General features: G+C 41.5%; 1 protein-coding gene across 1 annotated transcript in view; it reads right to left on the bottom strand.

Moving 5' to 3' along the window:
* Positions 1-16,862, bottom strand: part of NFATC4 (nuclear factor of activated T cells 4) — a 117,314-nt gene that overhangs the window by 17,580 nt on the left and 82,872 nt on the right. Inside the window, exons 4-6 of the mRNA XM_082260518.1 lie at positions 12,184-12,383; positions 8,920-9,092; positions 2,156-2,296 (exon numbers count right to left, since the gene is read on the bottom strand). Of these exons, the coding sequence (XP_082116644.1) occupies positions 2,156-2,296; positions 8,920-9,092; positions 12,184-12,383 (514 nt within the window). The remainder of the gene's footprint in view (positions 1-2,155; positions 2,297-8,919; positions 9,093-12,183; positions 12,384-16,862) is intronic.

The following is a 16,862-nucleotide window of genomic DNA, read 5'->3' as shown; positions in this document are numbered from 1 at the left end:
GCAGGCTTGGCTGGCTTAAATCAGGTTTTGCCTCCACCCAGGGACTGGCCACCTCAATCACCTTGCAGGTGAACAGACAGATAAGGAGAATGCCACAACCAAAACCAGGATGCTGGAATGAGGAGCAGGAGCGATACAAACTCCTGATAGGAGTGCTGAAAACATCTCCCTCATTGGTAGAAGCCGTTCCACCTATAACAGGAACACGCTATTGACAGGCTGCATGTTAAACTTCCATTACTCTAGGAACCCACTTGTGTCTTCACACTACTACGCACTACACTAATGTCTTCATACCCCAATTTGTTAAGACCCACTCAATAAACCATGTGTGCGCCAGTTACTTGTAATACATCTATTTAGTAACTTCAGAGCAGGCAAGAATAACATATCAATGTCCAACATACGAAGGCATAATTCTTCCTTAATTCTCTGGCTCTAACTACAGACTTGTGCTGCCCCGGCATACCTGCAAAGATGAACTCCAAGCAATTACAGTCCTTCAGAGGCACTCTCATGCAGATGTAAGTCCTACAAAGGCATGCTCCAGTGCTGTGTTTTTAGGGTGAAGCTCCAGGTTTGAGTACCTCTATATCCCGATGGTGATAGATAACCACCTTTTGCTCCTCACAGGTAACCTAAAATTCTCCGTCTCTCTCCTTTACAGATCCCAATTTTATCCTTCTCTCTCACTTGGGCTCTGCACAGGGAAAAGTTCCCAAACTCTGCCCGACTACCTCTTAGGGGGGTTTTCTCTCAGGGCTGACCTGAACACTCGTACCGGACCGGTGTCCCAATTTATATGTTACAAGATTAGTGGGCTGGACCCAGAGAAGATCCCGCCAAAAGACCAAAGAACATGGAAAGGCATTAACTCCTACCCTCTCAGCTGGGACAACATCTATCCGGCTATTTCTCCTCATTTCCATAACATGGGTGTATGGGTGAGGTTGAGGTTTTGCGTCACATAGAAAACTGGAAACAATGTCGCTGATCAGACTACAACATAGTGTGACAGGAAGTCAGGTAAATCTGTGGATGTTGTCACAGACAGGAGATACACTTCTGCTTGGTTTAGACAATTCACCAATTACTATAGGGTGTCGGCTGCAAAGGCAGCAGGAAAGGTAGCCAGGACGGCTTAAGGAAGTTGAAAGGCCTTCAGCTGTTCGGAATGAGGAAGTTAAGGCCTCTATAATTTGTCCAAAGGAAGTCTAAGGATTGCTGCCTCCTGACGCTGTGTGAAGCTGGGGAGAGGAGGACAGTCAGATGTGTGCCTCCCGACGCTGTGTGAGCATGGGAGAAGACCTCCTGGAGCGATGTGCGCTGAGGAGGCTAAAAAGTGTGAAGACCTCCTGGAGCGATGTGTACTGAGGAGGGTAAAAAGTGTGAAGACTTCTCAAGGTGAGAAAATGAACTATTTCTATGTGGAAGAAATAAAGCAATGTTTGCTATGTGAAGAGACAAGCAAAGGGGCATGTTCAATGTGAAGAGGAAAAGGGACATGATCAATGGACATTTGTTGTGTGAAGAAAAAACATAGACTATTGAGTGTCTGCTGTAGCATCAGCAAAGTTTGCCCAACAGTAGGTTGGAGACAGACTCCGTAGGTAGGTTCCTGTATGTGAGAAGGTAGCCGCCCACAGTGACAAGGATTTATTTTGTGTTTTATTTTTATTTTGCTGTTTTTGAGGCTTGCACTTGTGTGAAGTAAATTGCAAGAATAAACCAAACTGTTGTTTGCAACCACTTCTCGGCTATCTCCCTGTGTAACTAAGTCCCCCAAGGGGTCATCTACGCCCGCCACCGAGCTAGTCCCCTCACAATAGGCAGAGTACACAGGAGGTTGTGAACTCACACCATTTCTGTCAGGATCAAAAGGTATATTTTTTTACACAGATAATATTTTCCCGGGATATTTAGCAGACCGAAAGGGAGCAAACAAGATACATTGTTAGGGTTTACATACACTTTAAAGCCTTACTCCAGCTTTAGGATTTGGGTTTTAGCACTAGAAGAACATCTATGTAAACCAGAAAACATATGACTATTGAATTCTGGTTATTTGGATCCAGGGTCCCAGTGCAGCAAGGCAACAGAAGTAAAGGTTTTGTTGTTTCTCCTATATTTGGGACTAATTTAATTTATTTCTTACCTGGACCCTTCTCTAAGAAGATCACTTTTGAATCTGAAAGGAAGTTGGAACCACACAGGAGCAACTCTTCCCGACCATTTACTGAACAAGCGCTGAGACTGTAGTTTTCCACTTGAGGGAGCTCTTGTGCTGAACGTTGAGCTGGGTAAAACGGAGAGAAATAGGGGTGTGTTTAGAAAGGACTTAATACAATATGCTGCTGTTTTACCACTTTTTCTGGTGTACTGTTTGCAGTTGAGCTTTCTATCTGAAATCACTGATTGTCTGCGATTGCAGTTTGCTGTTTTTAAATGTGATTCAGTGCAATATAACCTTTCTTTAAGGCCTGGTTCACACCTATGCAGATTGCAGTTTGCATATTCCAGGTGCATTTTATGTTTTTCAATACACATTTTTGACCCATTGAAGTCTAGGGAACCAAAAACCAGAAAAAAAAAAGTCCCTTTCCATATAATGCACAGATGTGGATGTGACCCAAAGGAAACCATGTTAAATGGACTGTAGTGCATTCCTGCAAAACTGAAAACAGGCTAAAAAATGCATAGGTGTGAACCAGGCCTTAGACAAAGTTTAGATGTGCAGCAAGAATCCCCTCTCAGGACATTTTAGCTGTGGGATGGCTACAATTCCACAATTTTCTCAGGCCTTTCTTAAACAGAAACAAAACCCATCTCAATACTTTTAAGCATTATTTGACCTCCAAATCCACTTAGTAAAAATCCTGGGGAACATGTGATATGCCTGCTGTGATAAGCTAATGGGCCTTTAATAGGCCCCACTGGCTTTGGGGCATGAGCAGCTGATTCCCCCGGCCCCTTTGCTGTCACTTGTAGGATTTAGTTTGTTGGGAATTGTTGTCAATTGTTGCTAATATTTTAGGGAGCTGGTAGAAAATTAAATAGTCCGGTAGCTAAGCAATGAATAAATGTAATCCATAGAAGGTGCCTAGCCCAGTTTGGGGATGGAGGTGTGTTTGGGAATTTGTTTTCACAACAGATTTAAATTAATGGTTTGTATGTCTAGTCAACAGGCCCCTAGTACAGGGCATTGAAGGTTTATAGTTGGATAGAGTGTAGCAGATTACATTTTGCAGGGCATTCACCAGTCAGGGAATGAAGAAGGCTGTATCTGACTTAATGTGGCTTCTAATGCACACTGTGAGAAGTTGGCAGTTAAAGCAGAGTAAGCAATTTCAGTACAGGAAAGGATTTTGTACAACTGTGTAAGACTGAACGTAGGGCTGACAATTTTTATTTTTTTTTTGCTGACAGCCTCCACAATGCTTCTCTTGAACGTTGGGGCCACAGAAAGGAGATTTTTTTTTTTTTTTTTTCATTTCTCCTTTCTTCTATTGCTGTTAGTCAGTAAGGCCTAATTCTAATGCTGTTTAAGTGCAATATACCAGTTTTTATTTTTAGCTCCAAGTTCCTCTTTGGTGCTTTAGAACTATGTTCCATCTTTATAATTATGGTATTTTGCCAGAACACTTTTAGAACCCTGTTTGTTCTTTGATATATTGCATATTTGCTGTTTGTGCGTGTGTATGTACAGTATCTCACAAAAGTGAGGACAACCCTCACATTTTTGTAAATATTTCAGGATATCTTTTCATGTGACAACACTGAAGAAATGGCACTTTGCTACAATGTAAAGTAGTGAGTGTAAGGGCTCTTTCAGATGGCCGCTCTGCTGTTCTTGTCCGCTGCGGGACTTTTTTTTTTTTTTTCACGGAGCGGATGACATTTGTGTCATCCGCTCCGTATGCTCACATATCATCCTATCCGTTTGCGGATGATATGCGGACATAATGTAAGTCTATGGGCATTGCGGATGTCAGCGGATGACACCGCTGACATCCGATTTTCCTTCCTTTTCGTTTTTTGAACGGAACAAAAATAGGGTTCTGTTCCGTTCCAAAAAACGTAACAGAACTGAAAGGAAGAAAATCGGATGTCAGCGGATGGTATTCCGCTGACATCCGCAATGCCATAGACTTACATTATGTCCGCAAATCATCCGCAAAAAAATAGGATGATTTGCGGACATACGGAGCGCCCGTGTTAAAGAGCCCTAAAGCTTGTATAACAGTGTAAATATGCTGTCCCCTCAAAATAACTCAACACACAGCCATTAAAGTCTAAACTGTTGGAAACAAACGTGAGTACACCCCTAAGGGAAAATGTCCAATTTGGACCCAATTAGCCATTTTCCTTCCCCCCTGGTGTCATGTGACTTGTTAGTGTTACAAGGTCTCAGGTGTGAATGGGGAGCAGGTGTGTTAAATTTGTTGTTATCGCTCTCACTCTCATACTGGTCACTGGAAGTTCAGCTTGGCAAAGAACTCTTTGAGAATCTGAAAAAAAATAATTGTTGCTCTACATAAAGATGGCCTAGGCTATAAGAAGATTGCCAAGACCCTAAAACTGAGCTGCAGCACGGTGGCCAAGACTATAAAGCTGTTTAACATGACAGGTTCCACTCAGAAAAGGCCTCGTCATGGTCGACCAAAGAAGCGGAGTGCACGTGATCAGCGTTATATCCAGAGGTTGTCTTTGGAAAATAGACATATGAGTGCTACCAGCATTGCTGCAGAGGTTGGTGGGGTCAGCCTGTCAGTGCCCAGACCATATGTCACACACAGCATCAAATTAGTCTGCATGGCTGTTATCCCAGAAGGAAGACTCTTCTAAAGATGATGCACAAGAAAGCCCGCAAACAGTTTGCTAAAGACAAGCAGAATAGGGACATGGGTTACTGGAACCATGTCCTGTGGTCTGATGAGACCAAGATAAACTTATTTGGTTCAGATGGTGTCAAGCGTGTGTGGCGGCAACCAGGTGAGGAGTACAAAGACAAATGTGTCTTGCCTACAGTCAAGCATGATGGTGGAAGTGTCATGGTCTTGGGCTGCATTAGTGCTGCCGGCACCGGGGAGCTACAGTTATTGAGGAAGCCATGAATGCCAACATGTACTGTGACATACTCAAACAGAGCACGATCCCCTCCCTTCGGAGACTGGGCCACAGGGCAGTGTTCCAACATGATAAACAAACTCAAACATAGCTCCAAGACGACCACTGCCTTGCTAATGAAGCTGAGGGTAAGGGTGATGGACTGGCCAAGCATGTCTCCAGACCTAAACCCTATTGAGCATCTGTGGGGCATCCTCAAATGGAAGGTGAAGGAGCTCAAGATCTGTAACATCCACCAGCTCCGTGATGTCATCATGGAGGAGTGGAAGAGGACTCCAGTGGCAACCTTTGAAGCTCTGATGAACTCCATGTCCGGGAGGGTTAAGGCAGTGCTGGAAAATAATGGTGATATATGAGAAAAGGAGAGAAAGCCGCTCAGGTGCATATGTCAAGACCTGGTACAGGTCAGATCCGCCGTCCAGAGATATGCAAATTTGAAGTGTGAGACCGCACTCAGGATATTTGATGAAACCAATAATGTTCTTTATTCCTCAAGAATCAAACAGACAGACAGTGTACAGGAACAGACGTGTCAGGTTGATGCGTTTCACGACATGACCAGTCGCTTACTCATAACCACACTGCATAACCATATAGCACTGCACACGCCCCTTCCATAGGGGCGTGCCCAGTTGGAGACCTGACCCGGCGATGCACGTCATTTCCGGCGCCTTGGACGAGGTTCTGGCGCCGCTTGACGTCACACGCCGGGTTGAGGCACAGCATAAATGGCAGCGTACGGGATGCCTCCACAGAATACGGGGGTGATCCCTGTGCGGTGGACATATTGGGTAAATCTATTTCCTCCTATACACAAGAAGCATGCTCCTTGAGACTTGTATGTCGTAACAGACATACACCTCTTGCTAATTTCATGTACTATCTTTTTATTTAGACTGTGTCTGGCGCCATTTTTCTGTCTACTCCAGATTTACCAGGAAGCTTGCCCTTTTGAGCTATTTTGGCCGCACTGTAATTTTGTAATATATATTAACATTATTGTTGTCATACAGGTATATTCAGGAATATTGAATGCTACAGTACAAATTAATATATACCCCTGAAGAAGCAGTAAGGAAAACTGCGAAACATGTCGGGTTCATTCGGTAGCTGTATCGGATATATTAATCAATAAGATCTCTTATATGTACTCCTGTATTTATACTATCTATTTTATGTCTGTTGTTGTTTTACTACTTGTCATTTTAAACTTTGGAATAAAATTTATGAATTTTACTATATCTTTCTCATTTATGCACTATTTCATAAATCAGAGCTAAGTACCATTTAAAAATCCCAACTGCCCTCATATATTTCCCTTTCCTCCTTTTCTGATCTATTTGTTTCTGGGAAGGTTTATTCCCTCTTTATCTTAAGGAGGACAGACCCTGCCACCTGGTCTTGCCCTTCCTTTACTATGGGGCTTTTCCCCACTCTTTATTAAATATATATATATATATATATATATATATACACAGTATCTCACAGAAGTGAGTACACTCCTCACATTTTTGTAAATATTTTAATATCTTTTCATGTGATAACACTGAAGAAATGACACTTTGCTACAATGTAAAGTAGTGATTGTACAGCTTGTATGACAGTGTAAATTTGCTGTCCCCTCAAAATAACTCAACACACAGTCATTAATGTCTAAACTGCTGGCAACAAAAGTGAGTACACCCCTAAGTGAAAATGTTCAAATTAGGCCCAACGGGTCTATATTTTGTGTAGCAACCATCATTTTCCAGCACTGCCTTAACCCTCTTGGGCATGGAGTTCACCAGAGCTTCACAGGTTGCCACTGGTGTCATCTTTTACTCCTCCATGACGACATCACGGAGCTGGTGGATGTTAGAGACCTTGCACTCCTCCACCTTCCATTTGAGGTTGCCCCAAAGATGCTCAATAGGGTTTCGGTCTGGAGACATGCTTGACCAGTCCATCACCTTTACCCTCAGCTTCTCTAACAAGGCAGTGGTTGCCTTGGAGGTGTGTTTGGGGTCGTTATGTTGGAATTCTGCCCTGCGGCCCAGTCTCCGAAGTGAGGGGATCATGCTCTGCTTCCGTATGTCACAATACATGCTGGCATTCATGGTTCCCTCAATGAACTGTAGCTCCCCAGTCCCGGCAGCACTCATGCAGCCATAGACCATGACACTCCCACCACCATGCTTGACTGTAGGCAAGACACATTTGTCTTTGTACTCCTCATCTGGTTGCCGCCACACACGCTTGACAACATCTGAACCAAATAAGTTTATCTTGGTCTCAACAGACCACATTACATGGTTCCATTAATCCATGTCCTTAGTCTGCTTGTCTTCAGCAAACTGTTTGCGGGCTTTCTTGTGCATCATCTTTAGAAGAGGCTTCTTTCTGGGACGACAGCCATGCAGACCAATTTGATGCAGTCTATGGCTATTGGTCTGAGCACTAAGAGGCTGACCCCCCACCCCTTCAACCTCTGCAGCAATGCTGGCAGCACTTATACCTCTATTTCCAAAACACAGGCTCTGGATATGACGCTGAGCATGTGCACTCAACTCCTTTGGTCGACCATGGTGAGGCCTGTTTTGAGAGGAACCTGTCCTGGTAAACCACTGTATGGTCTTGGCCACCGTGCTGCAGCTCAGTTTTAGGGTCTTGGCAATCTTCTTATAGCCTAGGCCATCTTTATGTAGATGGTAATGGAAATAATGATAGCGCAAATTCTTATAAACCTCAACCCAAGCTAAAACTAAATAAATAATGTCCTTTAAACAGAAGTGCAAGTGCAAGTGCAAGAATATGAATTTCACATCCACAAACATGAGCAGAAGCGCCAATGCAAGGATGTAACCTCACATCCACAAACTAGATATGTTCCTCAATGATTCCTGACACTTCATATAAGTAAAGTGTATAGTGGTAATGTAAACAAGAATAGCAGCTATCTAGCAAATCTATATAAAGTGCAAAAATAATGTATAAAAAATTGGCCAGTGCGCTGGCAAATATGTGCAAAAAAAATGCAAAAGGCTTCATTACAAAAAACCGCCAACTGAATGGCAGTATATAAAGTGCAACAAAAAGCACAGCCAGCCTCCTGGCAAATACAGCGCAACAACAAACATTCAATGTAGTGTGACAATGGGTCCTATAAAAATGAAAAAGTGCTAGTGCATATGTGACTTTGTACCCAAAAAGATATAATAGGTATGTGTTCTCTCTATATGAGTATGAACCAACCACCTGTAAATCATAAAACAACACCTATAAGTAAATAATAACTGATGCCAGTATCATAATGATTATTAGTCCATATAACAGTCCATATTGTCATGCAGTCCGTATTGGATCCTCCCAGATGATCAAAAGTGCAAAAAAAGGGTGGGAATGCCACCATCCGTGCATGACCTTTTCCCCTAAATGGACTCATCAGAAGTTCAGTGCCCTTCCTCCAACCCTGTTTTTTTTTTTTTTCCAAAAACCTCCAACCCTGTTTTGCTTTCTTCTAGACTTCCCCTGCTCTCCCTCTCTTAATACCTGACCAACATTATGGACTCTTCATCTTCCCCCTGGATGTCAGTCTTTTACTATGGGGATAACTGGACACAGGTGAAGTACACTGCACATATGTAATCATTTGTGTTAGTTCCTTAAAATTATTGCTATTGAACCCTATTCTAATAAATGTTTCCTTGTTATACAGGTTGTATTCATGGACCTACTGTAAAGCTGGTTTGGGTATGGCTTTTAAAAATACCGTCAAGTATAGACTTGTAAGGGGATATCTTCAGTTTTACTTACAGCACTCTATAGGTATAGACGCCACTTGTAGAGAGACACCTTTCCCGCCTCCCTGCGGAATGTGCACCCGAAACACAAGTCGCACACGTGTGTTCTTTCGGCCAATGTCTGTCTCACCCTTCCGGAGCTCAATATCTGAATTTCGAAGCTTTAGAATCCCAGCGCAGTCTATACTGGAACATAAACATTTTTATCAGACATTTACTGCATCACTACAAAACACATATTTAGAGACGTAACTGAAAAAAGATTTGTCTCTGATGCTCACAGCAACAACTCATTGCTTTTATTGGATGCTGGTGGCTGCTAAGAAGCATAGGCATAAGAATCCGCAGATTTGTAGCCCTCAAAATGACTGTATTGGCCTTCCTCAACAAATATCAACACTAGAATAATCTTTGTGTCAGAAGAACAAGGTCACAGCTTTATTAGTAGAAGCATAAACTTGTATTGCAACATACAAGCAAGGCAACATATTGTTTAAAGTACATTTAAAACCAATTTTTAGTAGAAAAGTGTTAAAACCCTGTCATATTTTTTTTCCCCATCTGTGTCCCATTCCAGAGATTTTCTATCACTTCCTGTCCTGTAGACAGTAGGAATAAATCTCAACGAAGTCCCCACTTAGGCAGTTGTCACTGAAAGAAATGTCCCTTTTGGAGGATTTCCCCTCTTTTTCTGTTCTGGTAGCAACTTCAAATTTTGGATTTTCCTTAATTTTCAGTCCCAGTGACAATAGTTACCAGGACAAAGAGAGGGTGAATCTCCTCAAAGGGGACACATTAAGAAATAAACACGTAACAGGTTTTCTAACCCCTTACCACGTTTTGCCTTTAGATGCACTTTATCAGGAGGAGCTCAGTATCAGTTACAGATAAGCAGTGAGCACCTAATTATGATAGATGAAGAGTCTGTCTAAAGGACCTTACTCACAGGTCAAATATCGAGCAGCATCGGCCGCGGTTCAAGAGAAACTGGCAGACATTTGACGCATGTGTACGGCTGCCGGTTGTACAGAAGCCAGACGTTTGGCTGGCTTCTGTCAAAGGGGCATGACCGAAAAAGGTCTTGACATCTGATAAGCACTCTCAGCGCTGAAATAGACACGGCCACTACAGTGATCTCTTCTTGCTTCTGAGTCCCCCGCCAAGCAGCTACCCTGCTGCATATCGTGAACACGGGTGTTCAGCTGCTCGGCACAGAGCCATTGAGGGAATGCTTTGCATTTTCTGAATGGATGCAAAGTCTTCTCTGATTGTACGAGTTGGGGTGGTGATGTCCACTTCACCTCACCCAATCAAAGGAGGCTCTGCATTTGTTCAGAAAATGCAAAGCATTCTCTGAATGGTACTGTGCCGAGAGGCTGAGATCTTTGGAGAAGCGGTAACAACTTCAGTGATTTTAGCTTCCAGGGACATCGGGCAGGTATGATATATGTGTAGTTACATTGGTCCACACTGGTTACCAGTGTAACTATGTATAAAATGTCTATACCTGGAATTTTTCTTTAAGCTCTGGAAAGGTAAAATGTATCAATAAAGTTGGGAAGACAAGCCAAACAGTAAAATACACAAAAAGTAAGGTAAGTAAGTGGGACTTTATACAGTTTATGCCACCGGAAGTGAGAAAACAAATATGGGATATGTTTAAAGTATAAGTCCACCCTAACACTAACATCCCTGCATCTACAGATATCCACAATCTAACACTAACCTATCTAGCCCTGTAAAGAAGAAATCAGTATACATACCTTTTTTGAAGCCGATCTGACTCAATACCATGCTGAGCTGTCAGCCACGGCTTCGCTGTGGAGACGGGTTCAGAGGACACATCTGACAACGGAGGCCCCATAGTAAGTCTATTGGTGACGTCACTTCCCATTAATTTCACAGCTGTGTCCTCTCCAGAGTTTCTGCCGCTGGAGATTGGATCGGCTTCAAAAAAGGTATGTATACTGATTTCGACTTTATAGGGCTAGATAGGTTAGTGTTAGATTGCGGAGGTCTATAGATGCAGGGATTTTAGTGTTAGGGTGGACTTAAAATCAAGCAGTTGTGTTTTAATACAAAAGTCAAGTATAAAATTGCCTCTAGGCATATATAGTAGTGAAATTAAAAACAAAAGAGAAGGCATAACAATGGTAGAGATAATATAAACAGTCTACAAGTTTTGCGGGGCTTTCTATTTCATCAAAATCATCTCTTCCATTTTTATGAAAATAACTCCCCACCAAGGGGACAGACAGAGAGCGCCCACCATTCCATGGGAGGTACCTAGACAAAAGTGCTCAGATAAAAGTATTAACAAACAATCAAGGGGAATTCCAAGGACCAACACCAAAACAAAAAAAGTCAGCTTTCCCATCGAAATGGGGTATGTGATCAGTCCTCTCAGATGGTAAATATCTATCTAAGAGGACCGGTCATACACCACACAAAATGCGTAGACTGTTTATCTTATCTCTAACATTGTTATGCTTTCTCAATTTTTTTAATGTAACTATAAAACTTGCTTGATTTTAATTGTATCCAAAAATGTGCAATCTCACTCCTAGCAGCATAGGGGAACTCCAAGGACCAACACCAAAACAAAAAAAGTCGGCATTCCCATCGAAATGGGGTATGTGATCAGTCCTCTCAGATGGTAAATATCTATCTAAGAGGACCGGTCATACACCACATGAAATGCGTAGACTGTTTATCTTATCTCTACCATTGTTATGCTTTCTCAATTTTTTTAATGTAACTATAAAACTTACTTGATTTTAATTGTATCCAAAAAGGTGCAATCTCACTCCTAGCAGCATACCATATTTAAAGTCCCACTTATTTACCTTACTTTTTGTGTCATTTATAGGGGGTGATGCCCCCGGGAGTTTAAAGTTACAGTATTTTGTTGATTAATTTTATGCTTCCCCATTACATTTTGATTTCAAACAGTGAAATACCTGGTGGCTAGTGCAGCTTCAGAATAGCCCTTACTGAAATGCCCCTACCCCTTACTGAATTTAAGTTGAAAACCCCCTCTGCACAGCCATTATCACATATTCATTATGCAATACATTATGGTTGCATAATTACTTAAATGAACACAGGGGTATGGGTTCCATTTTCGGTAGGACCACCCATCACCTTGGCTTGCTTCCAGTAGTGAGGGCTTCCCTTCCCCACAGATCAAAGAACCTTCATTATGGTTATTCCAAAAATAGGTGTGTTTTTAGAAATCCAGTGTTTCTACTGTACTGTATGTTGCCATGCATCTTACTTGGCACACATGTTGTTTTCAGGCAGAAGAGACATCTCCAGAACTTTAGTGCTTGCTACGAGAGCTTCATAGCTGGGTGTAGCCACCATCTTTCCTGTTATACGATGAACTTGGTAAAAGGCGTGAGGTCTCAGGTTACGCTCATCCGCTGTTCCAATAAACATCTGGAGGGTCAGTGGCTTCTCATTGTATCCTACAAGCTGAAGAGGACCAAATAGGACAATATAAACTTCCATGTGTATGCAACCTTAAAGTGATACTAAACACACACTTTTTCATTTAATTATCCCATCTATTTCTGTATATGAATGTTTGCACTGTAATTATTTTAATTAAAAAAAAAAAAAAAACTTTTTTCCTAATCGCTATACAGCTGTCACATGAACCAGCTCTTTCCCAGCCTGTCTGCAGGGAAGCATAAGCAGTAGAAGCTTCAAGTCCTCTGCTGCTGATCACATGTTCAAAAAAAAGAAAAACGCCTTTGGAATACAGAGTAAAAATAAATAATAACCATAAACTGTTTTAAAATTGTCATACAAATATAGATTTGAAATAAAATACTTTTTTATTTCTGGCCCTAAAATGGTGTGGGTAGATTTCTATCAGTCACAAACTGTGTCACACCCCTCCAGCCTGTGTCTTAGAATAAGAGGGGGGTGAAGCTTCCATTTATCTACATTTAATATCCTGCTCCTATTGTGTTTAGCTGTTTAGTTGGCATGTAGAAGGAGGGAAGGAGTGGGCTGTCATTTACCACTGTATATATGCCCACATGTGTTATTCTATAGTCACATGGGTTGCTTAGATGTGATAGGGAGGAAATGCTCAGCATAGAAACTCACTGAAAACTGAGCATGTGCAGAGTTGCAACCACAGCTACAAAATCCCTAGCTGAATTGGGGACATGGACAGAAGGTGGAAGCAGAAAACAGCAGGATCAACCAGTTTCTTTGCAGAATACAGAAAATGAATCTCATAGTGGTGTAGTGAGTATGTACAGCATGTAATACACCATTTATTGATATTTTTTTATGATGTGGGTTTAGTGACACTTTAATAACTATAGCATTTTCAAGTACCTTTCATATTCAAATCCCCTTTCATATAGCATTTTAGAGGCACAAATGGTAATCTATGCTGAATTTCATAACTGCTGTGCAAAGTGGAAATACAACCCTGTTTTCCCGCAAGAGTTCATATGTAGACTAAAAAAAAATGCAAGAATTTGGTCATCTCATAAAAAAGTGGTAGAAACGATCCCATCAGCTAATCTTTCCCAGTGGTTAGCATTGATGTCTTGTAGAACTGGAGCTTTATGATTGATTCCAACCAGGCTGCTGTCTGTGTGGACTTTGTATACGTTCCATGTGTTCATGTGGGTTTCCTCTGGGTACTTTGGTTTCCTCCAACAATCCAAAACATGCCGGTAGGTTATTGGGCTTCTCACCAAACTGGCCATGAAGTGCGTGTTTTGCTGTCTGTGGCAGGAAAATTGGATGGCAAATTCCACTGAGATGGAGGCAGATGTGAAGAAACATTCCCAGGATTTGTTTTCAGCGTTGCATAATGTTAGTGCAATAGAACCTAATTAAAGCAGGACTCCAGACAAACAAAGTGATAATACTTCTAAGCAAACTTTCTATCTGTTAGAAGATTGATTTTGCACTGAATATATGCAATTTGGGCTGCACTAGGGACAATATCCTCACCATTTCCTTGCAAGTTACTACCCTTATTAATTTAAATTTGAACTATGGGCAAAACTTTAATTTTCATTTTGGAGATATAGCAAGGGAGGGTTATAACCCCTGTCAGGCTTTTCTCTGCCATCTGTGTACCATTGCAGAGATTTACCTTCACTTCCTGTCCCATAGCCAAACAGGAAGTTAGAGGAAATCCCTGAAAATGAAAGTGGATGTAAACCCTCACATATGCCCAGTGAAGTGAACAGCCCCCATAAGTTTAACTTGTATATGTGCTGTCTTCAGTTTTCTATACTGTTTAGAAAGTGCACGTCCTGTTATTATTATTATACAGGATTTATATAGCGCCAACAGTTTGCGCAATGCTTTACAATATGAGGGAAGACAATACAGTTACAATACAATTAAAAACAGGAGGAACTAGAGGGCCCTGCTCGTTAGAGCTTACAATCTAGAAGGGAGGGTATGTTAGAATTTTCTCTTCCTGATTCACCTGTGGGAGGGAAGTTTGGCCATACACTGTGAGACAGCTGATTGGAGAAAAGGCACACACCCCCTCTCCACATAGGCAGAAACATGATGTTCTGTGAATAGACCAGCTCTCTTCTAATCTATTTATAGCACCCATCCCGACACAAAACTCAGCCTGGTTTTATCTCAGTTGATGGAGAACTTGTTAGAAGTTATCATGCTGATAACAGAAGAACAGAGCAGGGGAAAGCCATGGGACTTAGGGCTTTGAAGAGAGATAGGTAAACACTACAGATAGATGTGTCGGGGGTCAAATTTCATGAATCAGGTTCACATCCACTTTAAGGGAATTCCTTGGGACCCTCAGCTCAGCAGAGCTAGTGTCCAGACTGGAAGATTTACCCTCTATTACTTTTCTGGGGACAACCCAAAATTTGGGATTTTTCTTTTACGTTCATTTTTAATAATGGTAAACTGGATATATATAGAGAGAGGGAAACTCCTTAACGGGTGCCACAGACCGCAATAAAAACTGACAGTTGTTCTAATCCACCTCTGCTCTATCTAAAACTAAAAAAAAAAACATTTTGTCTTTAGTTACACTTTAATTGTTGTTTACTGTACTCCTATATACAGTTTGTGTGTATCCTCACGAACAGTGCTTTGGTGTGGATATCGACCCTCCTTGAGACATTTCACAATATAGTCACTGCTCCGCTAATAATTTTCATGTGCATTTGAACTCACTCATTCTGATTGACTGTTTATGTAACCTTCCAAAAATGTGTTAATCAAAATATTCAACCTTAGCTGTCAGAAGATGTCAAATTGGAAAATGTGGGCTCATTTGGCTGGCTATGCAATGTGGAAGGGGTGTGTGAAAAAAAAAATGACTAAAAGTTCACAAATTTCCAATTTTGTGATTTACTGTCTGCCAAACTGATGTCAAGCGAGTAGCTGAATGTCTATTCTTAAAGTGGTAGTAAAGTCCTTTTTTTTTTTTTTTTGTGCCTAGAGATAAGTCTATAATAAGGCTTACTTGTAGGTACAGTGAATATCTCCTAAACTTGCACCGTTTAGGAGATATTCACACTGCATGAAGCCGGTGACATCACCCGCGCATGAGCTCTGAAGGGATGGCATACTCATGCTGTCCCTTCAGAGCTCAGCGCTGACTCCCGGGGACATGTGCTAGAGCAGTGTTTCTCAACCTTTTTCTAGTCGGGGGAACCCTTGAAAAGTGTTTTCAGTCATGAGGCACCCCTGTCCAAGGCTTGGTTCACGTTATTGTATGTCGCGTTCGTTCCTGACACAAAGACTAATGCTCTGATGTTTACGGGTGCCATTAATTCTCAATGGTAGCCCGCACATTGCCAAATATGGGGTGCTTTTGGTGCCGCACAATTTTAAAAAAATGGTCAGGGACTTCTTTCCCTGCATTTCTGCAGGTAGGGTCAGGATTAAAAGTAACACGTGTAGCACTGCCCCCTAGAGGACTGCTGAGAATTACACTTTCTGGATCCTCCTGGGTTACCCTTAGCAACGGACAGCAGATAACAGCATTAAAAGTTCTTGGCTCAGTCAGTAATCAAACAAGGGAATGTTGTTTTTTGTGGTTTTATTGCGAACTTGGATAGGAGAAGGGATGAGTGGGATACTCCAACTATTAACTAATCACAGTCTGTGGGACAGTTTACTGTAGAATGCGGCAAGGCCGCTGCTTCACTTTGTCACTAAATGAAGGTACTTTAAATGTTCGAGGAACTGAATTTATTCTCTCTTGAAAAGAGGAGATTAAGGGGGATATGATCAACATGTATAAATACATAAGGGGCCCATATAGTGAACTTGGTGTTGAGTTGTTCACTTTAAGGTCAATACAGAGGACAAGGGGGCACTCTTTACATCTGGAGGAAAACAGATTTAGTCTCCAAATACGGAAAGGTTTCTTCACTGTAAGAGCTGTGAAAATGTGGAATAGACTCCTTCCAGAGGTGGTTCTGGCTAGCTCACAAGATTGCTTTAAAAAAGGTCTGGATTTTTTCCTGGGTGTACATAATATAAGTGGGTACTAATATTTATAGGTAAAGTTGATCCAGGTAATATCAGATTGCCTCTCGGGGGATCAGGAAGGAATTTTTTCCCCTGCTGTAGCAAATTAGATCATGCTTTGCTGGGGTTTTTCACCTTTCTCTGGATCAACTGCGGGTATAGGATTGTGTATATGGGATTGTATGGTTGGGTTTTCTTAATTGTTTTTTATTGGTTGAGTCGGGAGGTCTTTTTCAACCTGACTAACTACTGTATGTAAATATATGTAACACTGCCACTCCTCTGAAAAACAACACACACACATATTGCTTTTCAGAGGGGTTTGACAGGCGAAAGTTTGTTAAATGTAATGGTAATTTTTTTAATTTCACATTACATTATTTTTCATTTCATTTATTTTCATTTGATTGAAGCAACGAGTATTCAGGCTTATTTTATAGCCATTTTATTTGA

This window comes from Pelophylax lessonae, assembly GCF_965119305.1.
Source record: "Pelophylax lessonae genome assembly, chromosome: 1".
NCBI lineage: Eukaryota > Metazoa > Chordata > Amphibia > Anura > Ranidae > Pelophylax > Pelophylax lessonae.
This window is presented reverse-complemented; position numbering and strand designations above follow the sequence as displayed.